Source organism: Oreochromis aureus, linkage group 15, assembly GCF_013358895.1.
Source record: "Oreochromis aureus strain Israel breed Guangdong linkage group 15, ZZ_aureus, whole genome shotgun sequence".
NCBI classification, from domain to species: Eukaryota; Metazoa; Chordata; class Actinopteri; order Cichliformes; family Cichlidae; genus Oreochromis; species Oreochromis aureus.
This window is the reverse complement of record NC_052956.1, coordinates 31,284,801-31,304,499: the sequence shown is the minus strand read 5'-3', so window position 1 is coordinate 31,304,499 and position 19,699 is coordinate 31,284,801. Positions and strand designations below refer to the sequence as shown.

Genomic DNA, 19,699 nt, shown 5'->3' with positions numbered 1-19,699 from the left:
GTGTTTCCATCAAATAAAGACTCAACAGAGAACAATGATGTTGAATATCTGTGTCCACAACTAAAAATGGCAAAAAAAACATAACACAGGATAGGATAAATGGCGTATAAAGAAAAGAAAAAAAAAACACTGCAAAGGACACTTGAAAATTATATAGATTGTATTATATTTCCAAAAATATATGTACAGTCTATTACAAAGGTTACAAAGCAAAAAGAATTGTCTATGTAACAAGAAACTGTCTAATTAAATGATCTTACAGTTCTGCTTTTGGGGAAAATACTTTTGACCAGTGAATATTCTCAGTACTGTGATCACAGAAAAATAAATAATGAATCAACATTTATATTACTGTACAATAAACTAGAAGGCAAAATCAAAACAGTCAAAGGAAAGATGGGAATCCTATTAGCTGTCTTTGGTCCTAAATGAACAAAATATGTACAACTGAAATCTTGTGGGTGACAATAGTTCATCTGTGAAATAGAAAAATATAGTGCATTTTCAATGTATCCAGAGCTCTCTACTGAGTAATATGTGTAAAAAACCAAAGAAAATCAATATAAATAAAATGTACAAGTTTTACAATTAGACCATATACAAAGATGTCCTCAAACCCAGCTCTTTCTCAAACAATTGACAGTGCTGCACTCTTTGGAAGCATCCACCACCTTGCCAAAGTGGAGAAACAAATTTCCAACTGCTGAACCACAAGATTTAAAAAATATGTTTGTATTCTATCTGCTACTCCTAAATTTCAGCCAGCACTCTATACCCTGCAGGTTCCTTTCTTTTTTTTTTTTTTTTTTTGCCTTTTTTCATTTTTACTTTTTTTCCCCATGAAACAGAGTCACAACAAAACTTTTTTTTTTTTCTCCTTTTTTTCCAGAGTTGAGCAACCTGAAGTTCAGCATGATTCAAGTTGAAACATTGTATTGATTGCATCCTGGCCTTAATCTCAGTTTGGCTCAAACTGCTGTCTCCCCAGTACAGAAAGAAAAGAGGGACAGTAGGTGTGAGGGGCCTTCTCCAGGGGTCCGCTTTGAAAATCAGAGCAGGGTGTAGGGAGTTGATGGTGAGAGACAGAGCGCTGCCTGTGAACTGGGGAGTTTTGTGCTGACTGAATGACTTCATGCCAGTATTCAATTCAAAGGCCCAAGGTCTGCTATATGGATAAAGGGAGGTTGTGTGTGACATAATGGGCTGGTCAGGGCTAATTTTGGGCATCTCATCCCAAGGTGAATCCCACTGTGAAAATGGATTTAAGCAGTGCATCCACACTAAGCCAGATGACGTTGTTCATTTTAGGACTAAACCACATGTTTTTCAAACTGAGAAGGAATTTTCCATCCACACAAGCATGGTTTGAATATGCCAAACTAACAGGTGGAAATACAGCAAACACTTGAGAAAATACACAAAAAATGTGAATTTGAAATGATTTAATTGATTACATAAAGGCAAAGTTGAAGCTCTAAACCCTGTGTGTTGTCCATTGTCAAGACTATATCTTAGCCTTTTTTGGTGAGGCTTAGCATTCAATAATGTCTGAGGAGGCCTTCTTTGTCGTCTTTTCTAGATTTTTGAACCAGTTTCAGTCACAGGCTTAGTGTGGACAGAAGGTCAAAAAAGAACCCTTTTTTAATGCTCGTGGCCCAATGTGGACATTTCAAAGATGACAGAGAAAATGAAGAAAGCTTCAGTCGATTTTACTGGCTGTTAGCGAGCTCAAGGTTGATTCCTGATTTGGTTGTACTTGATTTCTATGGTGAGAAAATAAGTAAAGCTTTGAAAACACAGAGTTATGTTTAAGGTTGCAGCAGCAGTGAGAGAAGAACACCAATTCCCTTTATGTGACAGCTGAATACCTACATTTTCTTATCAAAGGACAGTGCAGTAAAACAAATTCAACATTGAAACTTTTCCTTTTTTTGGGAGTCTTTTTTGTTTGTTTGTTTGTTTTTGAAGTGGAGACAGATGGCACCAAATAGGTTGATTGGCTTTTAGCACATCCTCTGCACAGCCCCCTCTTCTCTGTTCTCCATACAAAGCCGTATGGAAGAAAAGAAGAGCAATCTTAAGAAACACTTTAATGCATGTTCTGTCACATCTGTTCCTGTGAGGGATGAGCTGCAAAGACGCATGAATAAACAAGAAGGCTGCACGGCTGCCTGCAGAGCCGGGACGGAGGGATTTAACAACACAGTCCGTGTCTGAGAGGAGCTCCATGGTTTGGTCTGGCATTTTCATACCTAGACCCTGGAAGGGGCTTGTTGATTTTTTTTTTTTTTGTCAGAAAATGATGTCAGCATGGCTAATTGGCACCATTTAAGTGTTTTATCTCTGCAGTCACTCAATTCAACATTTTCATGCCACATTAGAGTCTCATCACATGTTTAACATATCATAGCGGCAAAATACAACACGATTATTTCATTTGATGAGTTGGCATGGTATTTTTTCCAAACCATTTCAGGTCAAAGAGGTACATTTGTTTCCTTTTGCAGCAGTGACTGAATCTTTCCAAAGGTTTTGTCTCAGAATAGCACACCCATGCTTTCTATGTCATCTAGCACCTTAAAAAGTCTCAGTCGAGGACAATTTCTACCTGGTAATTATTGCTCTTTTTACTCCAACTCTTTCTCACTGACTGTGTCACTTGTGGCATAAAACAGAGTCTGTGCACACAAGTTCAAGATAAAAAGACATCATGCTAAAAACAAACACACAAAAAAGGAAGTAGTACACCACTGAAATGAGCCACAGAAAGCAATGCCATTGAAGTGCCTAAAATAGTGGCAATACTTAAACACATTTTAAGGCAGTATTAGGTCTCGTCAATTCTTGAACGCACTCGCAGCTAAACAATTCTTCAAAACAACCACTATGTAAAACATTTTAGGCAAAATGATGGCAAAGCACAGCTGCAACTCCAATACAATCTTTCAAACGTGCTGACACATTCTACTCAACAACCAAGTGAAACTCTGTATCCCATAGTGAACACTCAGATGAAGAATATTGCTACTCTGATAGAAAAAAATTCTGGTGATTTAAAGAACAGTTTGCTTCCTGCATCTCCATCTGTGCTGCACTCATCAAAAAATTGTTTCCTAAAAAAATGCTGAAAATTTGAAACCAGGTCAAAAGCCCACTCCAACAGGCTGCAAACAAGCGCGTGAGGATAATATTTTCACTTCAACAGCACATGAAGGAAAACAAGAGTCATTGCAAACAGACCAGTACAAAAAGTACTTTGAAATCTGCACCTAAAAAGTTCTGTCTGTGTTTGGATAAAAGAGTTACCCTGTTGTCACATCCAAAGAGGAGAGGAAAAAGAACTTTTATATGTGCCAAAACGTGTCATCGTGGCAGACACAAAGAAAAATGAAAAAAAAACCCCAAAAAACGAAAAACCCAACTAAAACCGCTTCAAGATGTTGTAGTTCGTGTAAAGGAAATCCTTAGACAACGTGTGCACATAAAGAGAAATATAAGCGGCAAACTCCTTTCCAATGCGCTGTTTGATATGTGGTTTAGTTTGTAAGCGCTTCTACAAAAAGAAGGGAAAAATACATTTGTCTCATCCAGGTAGTTTCTTTTTTGTTGCCGTTTTTTGCCCTTTTCCTCTCTTTAGTGCCCTTTAAAGAGGCGGACCACAATCATTCACTGAGAAACAAAGGAATGATTTCACTCCAGGCACAGCCAGAAGAGTCAGACATCACACATGTCTGTTTGCTTTGACAATTATTCCATTTATGTCCCAAGTCAAGTTTTGTTCTCGCCCTCTCCGAAGGCAGCCAGTCAGAGATCGTCACACCTGGACACCTGTGCCGTGGAGGTGCAGCATCTGGGCTCTCATAGTCTGTATGCTGCTCATGATCTTTTTCTGATGGCCCACCAGAGTGATCCCCAAGCTCATCACATCTCTGGAAGAGAGGATGACATTATGAGTCAGTGCACCATCACAGCCTCAGCTTTTTCATTATTGTGAGTATACAGCTAAACACAGTAGGCTTGTTTATGAATCTCAATAATGAATTTTCACAAGGTGAGATAGCAAAACCCATAATCTAAAGTAGTCTAAATGTTGATTTTTTTTCCCCTTTGGGAAGTTTGGAGCTCTTTTTATGGAAATGTACTTGGTAATGAGTTTATCAAGATCACAGGTAAACAATATGGAAACAAATAAATAGGCTTATTCCCAAGACAATGTGGTTCAGAAAAAGAACTGGTTTCTCTTGGTGAAATAAAAGCTAGTATTAGCTACTTTATGGTGGGTTACAGAAACTCAAAACACATACAATGGCATTGTAGCAACAATTCTACTTCTGAATTAAGCTGAAGCTTTTACTCAAGGACAAACGGAAGTAATAAAGTGTAGATGAGAGCACAGTTTAAGCATAGTTGGTTTTAATGTTCCCTACTAATGCTTAAACCCCTTCGGGTTTCCTATCTACTCACTCGATTGACATCCTGGCCACAGATTCCAAGGAACTGTAGCCAGCTGCTGTGAAGTTGTCTCTGTATCGCTCCATCTTGATGGCTTCCAGCCACTCTCCCACTGAGCGGAAAGAAGTGAAGTCTGGTGTGCTCTGATCTAACAGGGGACTAATTGGTCTGTGGGATGAGCACAGAAAAATGGTTAAGTCTTATGCAAAAAGGAAATGTTGGGCTGAAAACACAATCAAACAAGAGATGAGACAGAGCGGTGACCAAAGGCATCCAGCAGTGCGGTAAATTATAAGCAGGGGAAAAACTTGCTGATTGGAGGCTTCGGTCAATAAGAATATCACAAATAGATGTTGCAATCCATGCTCTGCTTCTGAAAAATGTTTTTGTCAATATCCTTTCGATCTGAATACATTCCCAGGAACATACCCAGTACAGTCTCTGTACAGAAAATGCTTTTTAATCAGTTATAACCTCTGAGCCTCATCTCACAGTGGAAAGCATGTTCTGACTGCGAGAAGAATTCATTTGACAAACGTCAGAGTGAGCTCCGGAGTTCCCACTGCACTCCAAAGTACTAGAAACTCATTATAGAGATTGATTTAAAAGCCCTGCTATTGACCATAAAGGCATGAAAGCTGCTTTGGGCTATCGATCCCCCTGGATTTATCTTTCATCTTTGAACTTGAGAGGCTAAATCATCCATTGGACACTCTAGATCATCTACCAGTGTGATAAGTTGAAGTTCTATAGTTTGTGAAGCCTACATTTTATAATAAATCATTACAGGTCTTATTTCCATACCTTGTACATGTTCCCACTGGGGTTTTCAGTGTGTTAGGATTACGTATCATCTTATCAAGGATGCCAACTATTTGATCAAATTTGGGGCGTTCGGCTCGGTCTTTCTGCCAGCAGTCCAGCATTAGCTGATGTAAACCCGGTGGACAGTCCATGGGGGCTGGAAGACGGTATCCTTCCTCTATTGCCTTAATGACCTGGAAAATGTAAAACAGACGAAGAAAGTAGTATTAGCCTTTGATATCATCCTAAATCCAAAACTTGAGTATCAGTCTTTAGCATCACTCAAACCCATTCCTCAAACCCTTCAGTGTCAGCCTAGCTTTTTGCCATTTAACACCAGCTTTTAGCATCAACCTAATCCCAACCTCCTTCCCTGGACTCTTACTAACAGCATTGAGTATCATTTGAAAGCCTTCAGAATCCAGTTTCATGTTAACTCTAAACCCTAACTCACAACCCTTCAGCATTAGTCTATAGTATAATATTACCACAAGCCAAGCTCACTAAGCTCTTGGTATACAGCAGTACTGTACCTCAATTATGTCATGGTTACCTAAAACACTTAGACCCGAGAAAAAATTGTCTATCATGTGCCAGCTTTGTTACAGTCAATGGGATCATGAGGATTTGATGCAGAACAATTTAGAGTAGCTACAAGCTATAAGTAGCATCATTCTGCTATATAACCTCTTTCTGGAACGGTTAATGATCTCAAATTCTATCTGTGGCCAAGTGTTTTCAATTATTTGCAGAAGATTGTCACCCAGCTTGAGAGCTAAGATACCGTAAATTTAAAGCAAATATTTTTAAAGCAGTGGGCATCTTGTAGATAGACTTGACCTTTACCAAAGATGCTACATAATTAGTATGTGTATTACTAGGGGATATTTGCATGCAACTTTTATTTTATATATCTTGGCCTCTAAAGCATCAAGGAAGATTATCTTTATTTCAGTCTGTCTCCCCCTCAACTTTATGGAAAAGTGTAATACTAAACTCACTAATTACCCACTGAATAAAGTTGGCCTTATCTTGGTCACATTTTTCACCTGTTTGAACTGAGATCTATGGACACAATGACACCAATACTAAACAACTATTTAATGTATAATTCAAGCACACACACAGATTAGGTTTGGATTATGGTGGGTGGGGGGTGCTGGATAATGTTATTCAACTTATGAGTACTATTCCTCATATGTCTGAACAAAGACCTCTTGTACAGTATTTACCAATAAACTGAAAAGAACTTCTGCAACGTTTTTTGACCTAATGCACACATATCGTTTAATACAGAGTTAATTAAAAGTCAAGGTTTTTAAAAATTGTAGGTGCAACAGGAACATTATGCAACAAACTCTCCTTCCTTTAATGTGTTGAGATGTTTATATCTCTGCATATATTCATCAGCTATTCTTGTCAGGACTGCTTAGACAAGAATGAGTCATGGAGGGAACCAGTGTCAAAACACTGAAACCGTTGGGAAAAATGCAAATAATGTTCTTCCTGTATCCCTGGAGGATGTTTGCTGACATCTTGACAAAGTGAAAAAATTTCTGACATTGATGTCTGTCAAGCAGCAGATATGGTCAAAACACCACATATCCCAGTTTCACACCCAGCCATCTTGTTTAGCATTTCTAACATCTGATTGTTCAATCAGCAGGCCTCTGCTTTGGAACGCAGCAGAATATTAATCATATTTAGCTACGATGTGGGTGCTAAAACAGGAAGCCATATAGGAATCTTAAAGCCTGAACTCACTCGCCTTTCACTATCAATCAAAATGTGTCAAGTCTCTGAGAATAAGGAACAGCTTCAAATGGTCTGGCGCTGTTGGATTATCTCAGTGGGAGTTGGCAGGAAAGAAGGCAACAGCACTCAGAGAGCTGCGGGTGAGTCAGTCATTATAGCAATTTGTGACATTTGTAAAGAGAAGAGTGGGATTGAAAAAAACAAAACAAATTTGTTCATAAAGGTAGAAAAATGTGGGTACTGTCCGGAGTCAGGAAGATGACTTGGAATTTACTTGATGGTGAGGCTGCAAGATGGGTAAAAGAATGAATCATGATTACATGTCTCTGGTTCATTAGTCAAATAAGTGGTATCCCTCTTTAAAAACACATGTGTTAGGAGTACCCTACAGAGCTTTGTGATCTTTAGCTTTGAGACACTGAGTTGTTTCAGACCGGAATTCTTGTGGCTTCAGAGCAGTGAAATCTTTTTACTCTACTTCCTCTTTTACTTTGGGATGCTTAAAAATGTGTTCATGTTCACACCTATTTGTTTAAAAAAACAAACAAAAACGGTACAGTGCTCATTTAGTAATTAACGAGGACACCAGTGCATCATATAAATGTGCTTTGATTTAACCTTATAGGTTAATTTTCATCCGTTTTTCCTGGTTGCTCCATAACATTTGAAACATTCAAAGGAAACTTAAGTTGCAAAAGTATTTCTACTTGGATTAAAAAACTGAAACAAATAAGTGTCAAAAATAATTACATAACATAACAATTACAAACAAACATTAATTACATTGCAAAGTTCAGAAGAACAGTCAAAATCACGTTATAAGAATATAAGGTGATTGATAAACAGGCACCACTTCAGGTTATGAAAGCACACTTGACTGTCCAGCAGCAACTGTTTTACACATTTGATGTTGCTGTTACTTAGTTCCTTTTGTCACCGTGTTCTAGGCATACACTGGTCTAAGGAGCTTGGAAAGAAAAGCGTCTGGACTTCTTTAAGTTTCTTGAAGACATTTCATGTTTCATCCGAGAAGCGTCTTCAGTTCTAAGAGCAAATGGTGGAGAGTCCCAGATTTTAAGCCCTATGGGAGTGTCCCCCAACAAGGTCACGGACGCCCCCGTCTTCAAGAAACTTAAAGAAGCCCAGACGCTTTTCTTTCCAAGCTCCTTAGACTACGATGACCTGGATGACAGAGAACCTTCACAGACATAGGCATACACTGCTTGATGAGAAAAGGCCGTCTTAGCGGTTGTTATATTCCATTGCATTAACTTTTTATCTAAAAATCATGGTGGCAGTAGATAAATTGATCCTTAATTGATCCTGTGTAAGTGTATTCACAAGTTTTAAAACTTGTTTTGTATTGAGTCACAGACACTTGATGTCTGGGGTGACAAGGTACAAAACCCCGAGTTGCTCATGAGTGTGAGCAGGTGAATGTTCGATAGATGTAGAAAGACCATGCTTACTTGAATGAGACATGTTATATAAAGCACGTTGAGTGCTCAAGTAGAGCAGAAAAGTGCTATAAGAACCAGTGTGTGTTGTGAATGTATTATTATGCCAATATTTTTCTATTCACTCACTAATGAGTCATCATCTTACTACAAAAACATAACTAACTTACAGGGTTTGCAGTATAATATAACCAGGGGACTTAGGAAAGCTAGACAGATAACTGATCGTGTAACTTCCACCAGGTCACCAGCAAACCACTTAGTTGGTTGGTTCTATTTTAGCCACACACTTCTCAAGTACAGAAGATATTACATTTCAGCTCAGCTCTCTTACTTGAACTTACTTGTTAACATCTAAAAGGCACAAGCTACCCAAGTATTGCTGCAAACAGAATATAACAGTTTTCACAGTAGTTGTAATACTACTGAGATGAATAGGCATTTATGTTTTTGCAGCAGTTCTTTAAAATTTAAGCAAAGCAAATGTTTTTGCTCTCATTGCTGACTTGTTTGCAGTGTAATTGGTTCAACACTGCTAGTCACATTGGTTCCCATTACCATAAGTCATTATAAACCTTTAAAGACGTTTGAATCAAAAGCATTCTGCATGACAAGTGTTTTCCACTCCTGTTATTTATATTAATAACACTACCAAATCCATGCTCTCAGGGCTTTATTTCAATGCATGTCCCACTTCAGGCTTGTTTCTCCTTCAAATGGATTCAAGCAGCATGATTATAGCAAGACTTCTTGAACTAATTAAGCCCAAGGTTACTGTCATCGCAGAGCTGCTCTCATGAGGATCTTGTAAGAAACCTCAAAAAAGAATTACACACCAGAATTTCTGTCTGTGATTTTTCAATGTTTTAATGGGAGGACTTTATTAGTCATAATTAAGGGTGAACTTCTGGGGAAACTGTCATACTCTGACAACTCGTGTCTGGCTTCAGATAATATTTTATGAAATAGTAGTTTTCATTCAAGAATCTGATTGGAAGTAATACACAGCCTTCAGTGCACTGAGACCCTTAACACTGGTTTATAATTTGAGACACTTACATTAATAAGATCTAATTGTGACTATCATTATTATTGTTATTACACGTGAAGTGTTGAAACCAGTGAATGTGTTCTCCTGTCAGTCATGTTATAAACGTACGTCCAGAAGTAACTTACATCTTGGTTGGACATGTCCCAGTAAGGCCGTTCTCCATACGACATAACCTCCCACATGACAACACCGTAACTCCACACGTCACTTGCAGAGGTGAATTTACGGTACTGGATAGCTTCTGGTGCAGTCCACCGGACGGGGATTTTTCCGCCCTGTTCAGTAAAACAGTATCAAAAGATTTTTATGCATTTTTCAGTTATATGCAAAAATACACATAAGACACAAAACAGCTTTAGCAGACTTTTAACGACTTTTAGTTATTAGCCTAGTTATTAGGATTTAATAGCTACTAAATCTTTTATCAATGCCATGAAGATTAGTGTAAATAGTTGGCTGGTCTTGCTCTTTTGCTTCTGAGGACCTTGACTAAAGTGCATCTATTCTTCTTTTTACAATGTAATAAAATGTACGGCAAACTTAACGTTTCACCATTTTTACTGTTTTGCTGCTTACAAGACCGATATCAGCTGAAAGACTCCACACTTGAAGTACTGGCTTGGCATTTTGTGGAGTTGCAATTGAAGGCCCATCATATTTTCGAACCATCCTAAATATTACATTACACATCGTATCTTTTAGCTGATTACATTTCCAGTCCTTACCTTCACCATAATGCTAATGAGTAAAATCCATTTTTAGTGTTGCCCTTTTATAATTTTTAAATTAATCAGATTAAATTTAAGGGTCTCTTTATTATTGAAGAATTCAGGTTGTTCCATGTTGTGAATTTATCAGATGGCCACTAATGACAGCATTTCAAACTGCTGATATTTTAATGATTTTCATTTATATAACAGTTAAAATTGAACTGTAAAGCATTAGTAAAAATTTGATTTTAATGATTTACACCTTTAAAGCATTCCAAAAGACCGTCCTGTTAGGAAGTTGTGATAAAATACACAGTTTTACATACTAAAAATGGTGTACAGTAGGCTGGTGCTCACTCTAACATTCACAAACAGTGATTTAATTAGACAATTCAGACAAGGCTCTTGGTAGGGAGCGCAAGTGCTTTAATTGACTCACGGTTGTTGTGTAGACAGCCTCGGGATCGTCGTCTATCACCCTCGACAGGCCGAAGTCAGACACTTTACACACGAGATTGCAGTTGACCAGGATATTCCGCGCAGCCAGATCACGATGGACATATCCCATATCGGAAAGGTATCTCATTCCCGCCGCTATACCCCGCAACATTCCCACCAGCTGGATGACTGTGAACTGGCCATCGTGTTTCTGTACGGCACAGTAAAACACAGACAGGTCAGCCATTTTCACTGACCATGATGGAAATGTAGGTCACAGCACTGCAGCAGCTTCAGCACAAGATTTATGATATTTATGCACTGCACAAATTCTGCTGCAGACTCCCCACTCTCTGAGACACTTTCCAGCAAACTGCAGGGAAAAGTTACAAAAGATGCCGCTCAGAGCCTCCTGCACATCGAAGGTTATACTCACCCTGAGGAAAGCATCTAATGAGCCGTTCTCCATGTACTCGATGACAATCATGACCGGTTTTCCTGGAGAAATAAAAAAGAAAGGGAATTATTAATTAACACCTAAATTTTATTTGCTCACAAAATGCTCCCTAATAAAAAGCAGTTATTTTTAACCATACTTTTCATTGCATTTAATTAAAGCTCACCATCTGCTCCTTTTATTACTGCATCTAAATGAGGAAATGCGGCTAATTTTATGTGATACGTCAGTCGAACTTTGCCAGCTAAATCTATTCTGATGATGCAGGTCTTACAGAATGTTTGAACTCCTTCATTTAGAGTTTTAAACATTGTGTTTACCTCTCGTCACGACTCCCTCCAGATGAACGACATTGGGATGGTCAAATTGTCCCATAATGCTGGCTTCACACAGGAAGTCACGCCTCTGCTTCTCAGTGTAGCCCACTTTGAGTGTCTTGATGGCAACTGACACATCCCGTTTTCCAGGCAGCTTCAGTCGGCCACTGCACACCTCTCCAAACTCTCCTGCGTGAGGTGAAACTTCATGAGTGAGGTGGAGAGTGGGTACAAAAAAACGAAGAAGCAGCACTTCAAGATGACAAATTTATTAGTGTATTTTGAGACGAAGCAGCTGTGCAGAGCAGGAATACAAATTGGAGTGTGACACCTTGTTATACTCAGGGGAATGCAGCCCACACCTATAATAAGACATGCTAGAGATGCATAGATACTGTCATTGACCGCCTCTGTAAAACCCATGTGGCAGCAATTTTTCAGCTGTGGGTAGCGCTGTGATTGCCTCTACGAATGTAGCCCACACATTAATTCCAATGAACTTTTTTCCCCTCTTTGCAATTGCTCCATCAATACATGATGCATAAAGCTGTGTCCCCATTCAAGGTGTAAATATTTGGTTGTCAGTGTGATATACGAGAGCACCGACTGTCTAAACACAAAGAGCTGAGAGACATGGGATGGACTCACCTGCTCCAATAACCCGCTCGATTTTAATGCAAGAGGCATCCAGCTCCTTGGCAAATTGATGGACAGCCCTGTTCGGGTCCTCATAGGTTTCGGGGTCAATGTAGGTTTTGGTGCCTGGAAATTTAACTGTAGAAAGGTAAGAGGATTACTGTTAATGATTAAATATGCACACTGCGCACCAGCGGGTGCTTGACAGGCAAACGATTGCTAAGGCCAGTGAGTCAGAGGGAATTGCTGAGCAGTCAGCGGCTGGTGTCAAAAAAAGGGAAGCTAAGATTTGAGTAACCTGTGCGTCGTGCTTTTTATGAGGTTGTCGGTTACATTTCACCTCTCTGCAGAGACTCCCTGAAAAATAATCTGTCTTACCAGCTGTATTCAACTTGGTGCTTTTCTATCCTTAATATCATTCTATGAATAGCGGGGTGTTTATATGTGTGACTGAGTGGGTGCGGGGCTATCCCACTCTTAAATCTCCCATCAGTTTGCTCACAACAATAAGCTATAGAGGCAACAGTGAGCATGTTTTGTTTTTGGGTTCTTTGCATGGATTTGAATTTTTTGACCCATTTTTTACGTTCTGCGGTTGCTTATATTAAATGATATTGGTGTTCAGGGTTCAGGAATTTGTCAAAGAAATTGTATTGTCTTTACTGTGGAATGTATAATTTGCAGACTGATAAGCAAAGGTGTTTATTTATTTATTTATTTATTTTAATTATTTATAAGGAAGCTGGGGCCCAAGCCATGAAGTATAATCTAATAATAATCTAAAGTATAATCTAATAAAGCATTACACAATAAAAAAGTGGATGCAAAAATATCCACATCATTTGGCTCTTATAGCCACACAGTAAGGTTTTGTAATTGTAAAAATATAAGCATGCAAATATCAATAACATTGAGGAACAATACACAAGAATCAAAAACAGGTCACAACACTGGGCTCTTACAATATTTACAATAATTTAAAACTGTGTAAACAGGCTGTTAAAATACTTTTTTTTACATTAGGAATAGTAGCTTGTTCTCTAATTGCATAAGCTCTGAATATCACAGAGTTTTTCAAAACTTTACTTTTGGCTCGAGGAATTAGTACATTGCGCTTTTGTTAAAAATTGTGTATTTCATCTGGATACTGCAGCTGAACAGAGAAAGAATGTGGTGTGTTTAACAGTGTTGCTTTCTTTATAAATAAAAGTAAGCCGTAGTGTAATTTAGCTTGTACTGGAAGCAAAAAAGTTTATTATGCATTTGATCAATACTGGTATAGTATGAACATCCTAACACTAGTCTGGCTGCCTTATTCTGGATCAACTGAAGTCTGTTAAGGTCTGTCTTATTAGCTGCTGACACTTCTGTTTAGACCTATCACTGTCCTAACGCTGATATCCATGTTAAAACGTTTCATCTTTAATTATGGGATCTCAATTTAGTGAATATTTGAACGACTACTTATTGACTTTACCAGTGACCAAATGGATTTAACACAGAGGTCTAGATTTAGCACTACATATCTCTGTCATAGCCCTAATCTCTAAACCCCCTTAAAGGCCAAAAATTGCATATTCTAGCACAAGGTTGCGGATTTGGGATGAGGGCCATCATTAATAATTAGAGTAACAGTAAACTTACCAAACCATATGTTAGCAATATAAAGGATGTTTTGTAAACAAATGTAAATAAATTTGTTTTTGTAGCAAATTTAATTAACTATTTTTTAGAGAAGTACTTGGGTTTAGAGGTACGTCAGGTGATTAAGGAACCTGGATGATTACCCAAATCTAAACCCTTACCACCAACACTTAAAGAACATACTTAGGTAAGTTACTGAAACTGGACCACTTGAAATAAATATCTGGGTTTTCAAGTAGGTCAAATCAAACTACATATAATGTGTTGTTTCAAACTAGCTTGCTATGAGCTGTCTAATTTCATATAAAGTTCCCATTTCAAATGCAACCATACCATATAAAGGTCACTCAAACTACAGACATACAAAGACATATTAATATCCTGGAATGAGTCTGCCCACCTGTAGAGATCTTCTAAGAGTCGAGTATGAAAAATGTTGAAATATTGTTTTTAAAAAATGATCATCACCTTGCGCTTACACAGTCTCTCCCTATAACAGTCTTAATGAATTTCTGCTGCTACCCTGACAACTTGTCTCTAGGCTGGAAAATCAGTCGATCAATTTTTGTTTTGATTTGACAATGCACAATGACATGCTTTGAAAAAGACAATAGAAAAGAACATCAAGGAAAGATGAGATGGTAAAGAACTGATGCAAATGAAACATTTTCCATCATAAGAAATGAATGAAGCTAAATGAGATTTTGAGACAGGTTTGCTACTTTTGTTAGACTCTGGCACCCCAGGCATTTGGGAACGTCTAAAAATTAACTCTGTGCAATTTCCAACATCAGTGATAAGGGAACGGTTCATGAATATCCATTAAGTAAGACCAAAAACAGTTTGTTGAAAATAAAGCAAACAAAACAAGGTTAGGGAGAGGACGGGGGCAGGGAGGGGGTTACTATTTCAAACAGCTCTCCAAATTAACAGTAAATTACAATATTATGCACTATTAGGTTAACAGACCACTTTTGGGGGTTGTTACAGTGTGTATTTGAAATTTCCACTGATAACAACATAACCTGTCAACTTTAAAAATTTAATGAGACACTACAGCTATAAGACTCTGGTCAAAAACAACACAGCAGCACAACGAGCACATTCAGTCGGAGAGACAATTATTCTCTGAAAAGCAGTCTATCCAATGCACCAGTGTAAATACAGCTAAAGCATTGTGCTCCGGCAAGGGGACACCAGCAGCTGAGATTTCCCTCGACTTGCTTGGATAATTGCTTCGTCCATCCAAGACGTCTGGGATCTGATAGGAGATGTCTTATCATGACTTCCTCGCCTCTTCATGGCAGACAAATTGGGTCTACATGTTGGATTTATGTGCTATCTAGCTTCTCTGTCACCCTGGAAGTCTCCCGTCATTTGATATTGCACAGCAGATCTGTCCATTAAGCCCAAATCCAGCCTTGTTTGTATTTTCTCCCAGTGCTTTTTCCCCTGGCAGGTTGGGCTGAGCTGTGATCTGTTCAGGTGGATCTATCAGATACTTAGCAGTAGCCAACCTAGAACTGCCTCTGCTCTAGCAATGCACTTAGTGACACCCCTGACCCTTTGTTTCCAAATCAGCAGTTTGCCTACAGCGCGGATCATTATGGTTCCACTTGGGAAAGCTGTCTGCAGCTGGAGCTCCAGGGTTATCATTAGGGGTGGTGTATCAGTTTAAAAAAGATACCTAAATGATAAAAGTAGCAGCTACAACTGTGTGCACACCAGAAACCCTGTCAACCACTAAAACCACCTGCCTTATGGTTACATTTTTAAAGAACTCCCTTTTGTATGCTTGTCAGTCCTTTTATCCCTGCCTGGCAGCTGTCAGATTCATGTGTTTTTGGCCCCCTGACTTCTTTATCTCAACAGGCTGAGTCTAGCCAATCAGCAACAGATTTTGCTTGATAGATGAGTTGGGATGAAACAGTCATGCCTCGAAGTGCTAAAAGATTTTAAGGCCTAGACATCGATGCAATATTTGTATGTGCGTGCGTGCGTGTGTACCATCTACATACAAGTGCTGTAAGTGTGTTTGCGGATAAGGAATGCAGGCACTCACACTGGAAGTAGAGCTCCTCATCTCCCTCCTGATCAGCTTTGCTGTACCCGCAGTGCCTGTACAGGCGGAAGAGGAAGAGAGCAGCAGAATCAACTGATTGTGCAGAGGAAATAAATGCCCTAATTTACAAGAATTTTAATGCAAGACAAATCCCTCAAGAAACCCAGCTGAGCAGCAGGAGCTGTGAACCCAACAGCCTCAACTAGGAAAAGTAGCTCAAGCATCTAATCATGTAAGATATCCAATAATACATGCACTGTAAAGTACTTTTCAACACGTCTTGCAATATTAACGTGTTGAAGGTTCCCTTAAGCAAGTGATTTGCTGGACAAGGCTGGTCTTTGTGAAAAAAGGTGAATGACATAGGAAGATTAAATAAGCCACAAATGATGGACATGCACTTACTGTGGATGAAAATGCTCACGTATGTAGCATGTCTCCTTTGTTCCTACTACATGTTTTAAGATTCCAGAATTTTTTCTGTCTAAAGTGAAGTATTTTGGTTCGTCTGTCTCCAAATTCAAGGAAGACTTTTGATCTATTTGACATGCTTTATCCAGAAATGGAGTATGCTACTCAGAAATGGTGTTAGATGGTCTTATTCACGTTATGTATGTTGTGAGTAGGTTTAAGTGGAAATTATTTGTCACACATACATAGTAGGACATATGTTGATGGGACATTCTGAGCCTTAGCAGTGTCATAAAGTTTGTATTGTTTGTCGCTTTTTTGAGACGAGAGATATTGAGGGAGCTTACGCACAACATCCCAAAGTAAAAGTACCAATTTATGTTGTGCACATGCCATGTTCAGCAGAGTTCTGTGGAGACTTAACTACTTAACATTCCACATCCACATCATGTCTTTTATCCTGCCTTCCTCCTCTCTCCCTAACTGGGCACGGCAGATGGCCGCCCCTCCCTGAGCCTGGTTCTGCCGGAGGTTTCTTCCTATTACAAGGGAGTTTTTCCTTCCCACTGCTGCCAAAGGGCTTGCTCATAGGGGGTCATATGATTGGTGGGTTTTTCTCTGTATGTATTATTGTAGGGTCTACCTTACAATATAAAGCGCCTTGAGGCGACTGTTGTTGTGATTTGGCACTATATAAATAAAATTGAATTGAATTGAATTGAATTAACATTTAACAGCAAACCTCTTAGGCCTAGCGGTCAGGCTGCATTTCAGGCAGCTACTAAAAAAAACAACACAATTTCCAAAACAACAGTTAGAGCGCCAACACATAAACATTGGTACCTTTTAAATCAAGTTTCAGAGACTTGGAGGTAGGGACCTATTTTACTATCTGCTCCTCAAATAGTTCAAAATTGAAATAATTCATTAATTGCAAAAACCCTATAATGATATTTTATTTAGCATGTGGCAAAGACGCAACTCTGAAGATGGTGTTTTATACAGTGACCTGACGCAGTGATTATTTATGTATTTATTTATTTTATTTTATTTTTTATGCTTTTTCTTATACAAGCAAAAGGAAAAAATAATTATGCTCTGTATCTTGTAAAACACATATTTCTAACAATGTGACTTACTCATCGGTATGTTTTCATATATTGTATATAGTTAAAAGAATGACATATGACTCGACTGAAGATGTATGAACTAACTAACTTCATTAGTACTTAATAGTAGGACCAACAAAGCTATAATAATTAAAAAGATATTTTAAAAAGAAACCTTTAGTTTTGCAAGCAATGGGGAATGCTCTCATGAATATCATTTAAAGGTTTAATTCATTTGCATCACTGATGTGATGCACACAGAAAGGGTGATGTTACCACATCACCCTTTCTGAGCTCAGTCAGAGCTCACTTTATTAATGTCATGTAAAATCATGCTGATTCTACCTGTGCGCACTGAGCCACATTTTTTTTTACACAAAAAGCCCACCTTGGATTAGAATGCTCCGATTCTGATGAATCCATCATGAAAAGCAATTTTGGATGAAATTCTACTTGTATAGATGAAAACAGATGAAATGTGTGAGGGAATGGTGATAATGACAGTGGACTGGGTGCTTTGTGATGGTGGAAAAAAACATCAGCAGCATACTTCATTTTGCCCTCAGGATTTTTCATACACTCACACACAGGAATGCAGAGCCAAAGCTTTCTCATTGTTGAGTGCTTGTTTCATAATGGTACTGCAAAAAATAGCTTAAAATTTTGTTTAGAGTGGAAAAAAAAGAAAAATGATGCCTCACAGCCCATTAGCACAGCATGCCACAAGATGACGGGTGGATGTGTGTGTATGCGTGTGCGTTGTGTGTGCGTGAGTGAGTGATGACTCCACTGGCGTGGAGGCCTTGTGAGTGACAGAAAAGCTAATTGACAAGCGCAGACTCACAGGAGCGGAGAGTCAATGGGGCCCGCGAGAGCGTACCTTCTCCCGATGATGAAGCCAAACACCATGAACACCAGTATGATGGTCCCCGCCACGGCCACCACTGCAATGATGATGACGGGGTTCTGCTCACTAGAGACGATTGCAGCTGATGAAATGGACACACACACCAAAGAAAAACGGAAACACTTTGAGTGAACTTCAGCACATCAGACTACAATCTGCAGGACATTTGATAATTGAGCCCATTGAGTAGCATGGAGATCGATAACATGCCCCACCCCCCACCCTTTTCCTAACCTCTGAGAGAGTGGAAGAGGGACGTTTCTATTTTTGAGCTGTCCTTATACACACGGCTCTACTGTTTCAGAAAGTGGGCTTAATAGTCCCAGACGGCGACAGCGATGCCCTTCATCTCAAACAAAGACACATTCAGGTTGAATTGTTTCCCATGCACAGCTCTCACTGTGCTCAGACAGTTTGCACTGACAAACTGGTGAGTGCTCAGGCATCGTAAAAAGTCAATGTAAGTTGTGTATAAGAAGACGATATTTGTACGTTTCAGATGAAGTGGATCTGCACTGTGTAAATACTGAGAAATGTAGTCTCAGGAAAAAAGGGGAGGCTATAAAAAAAATCTGCCATGTGCCTTTTACCCAATCAAAAATCAATATTAGCAATCATCTATTTGAAAAGAATTTTACTGTCATATTACACACTTGCAGGTTTTCCTCTGGAAGCTGTGGTTCACTGTCTCGGTCAAGGACACTATCACAACCATGCCTAGACTGCAAACATCTAACCTTGATACAGGACACACTCGGCATGTGGTTATGAGTAATTAACGTGTCCTTTTATGCAGAAATGTTGGATGTAAAATGGGCAAGAGTGTATTTTTGGGTGAACAGGCTGGATGGTAGATCTCAAAACTAAAGAGAAATTAATGCAAACGGAGGATTAAGGTGAAACTTTGGTTTTGGGTACGTTTTTAGGCCAAAAAGGCCAAAAAGAAACAATTCAAGCTTTATTAATGCTAAAAAAAATTAAAAAATATTTATATACTCCAACATTTGTGTTGCCAAGCTGTGAAAAATCCCTTTGGCAGTCTCAAAAAGAACAGTGTGCCTGCTTAATTTCGGAAAACATGTTAAAGATGCGCCAGACCAATATCCATTTATTGTGTTATTCCGTAACAACTCCTTCATTAAAGATTTATTCAAATTCATAACCACTAATAACTTCCAAACTATTGCTGCTGCTGTTTAAAAAGCATATTATTTGTTCTGTAATATTATAATAAATTTATAAATATCACAAAAAGAGAAAAAATGGGCATTAACAGTAACCTGGCAATGTTTCTATGTCAACAGAGGGATTGAGACCTTACCTCGTGTACGCCTTTCACAAAATCATATAACGCTAGACTTTCTGATCCATAACACAAAAACTCCAAAGCGTCATCCCGCTTTCAATAACACACTTTAAAACTCAGGGTTGAGCTAATGTAATGGGTTTATCCTCTCGACACTACAGCAGTTTGTCCTTGTGCTTAGCG

General features: G+C 38.7%; 1 protein-coding gene across 4 annotated transcripts in view; it reads right to left on the bottom strand.

Moving 5' to 3' along the window:
- Positions 1-275: 275 nt before the first annotated feature.
- The window catches only part of epha7 (eph receptor A7), an 82,560-nt gene continuing 63,136 nt past the window's right edge, over positions 276-19,699 (bottom strand). The window contains exons 8-17 of one of the 4 annotated variants that reach the window (XM_039599151.1): positions 18,148-18,292; positions 15,784-15,839; positions 12,090-12,215; positions 11,445-11,630; positions 11,104-11,165; positions 10,669-10,878; positions 9,645-9,794; positions 5,257-5,450; positions 4,465-4,620; positions 276-3,929 (exon numbers count right to left, since the gene is read on the bottom strand). In XM_039599151.1, the coding sequence (XP_039455085.1) occupies positions 3,815-3,929; positions 4,465-4,620; positions 5,257-5,450; positions 9,645-9,794; positions 10,669-10,878; positions 11,104-11,165; positions 11,445-11,630; positions 12,090-12,215; positions 15,784-15,839; positions 18,148-18,292 (1,400 nt within the window). In that variant the 3' untranslated portion in view covers positions 276-3,814. The remainder of the gene's footprint in view (positions 3,930-4,464; positions 4,621-5,256; positions 5,451-9,644; positions 9,795-10,668; positions 10,879-11,103; positions 11,166-11,444; positions 11,631-12,089; positions 12,216-15,783; positions 15,840-18,147; positions 18,293-19,699) is intronic. The other 3 variants (XM_039599152.1, XM_031750212.2, XM_031750215.2) reach the window with 3 other exon arrangements.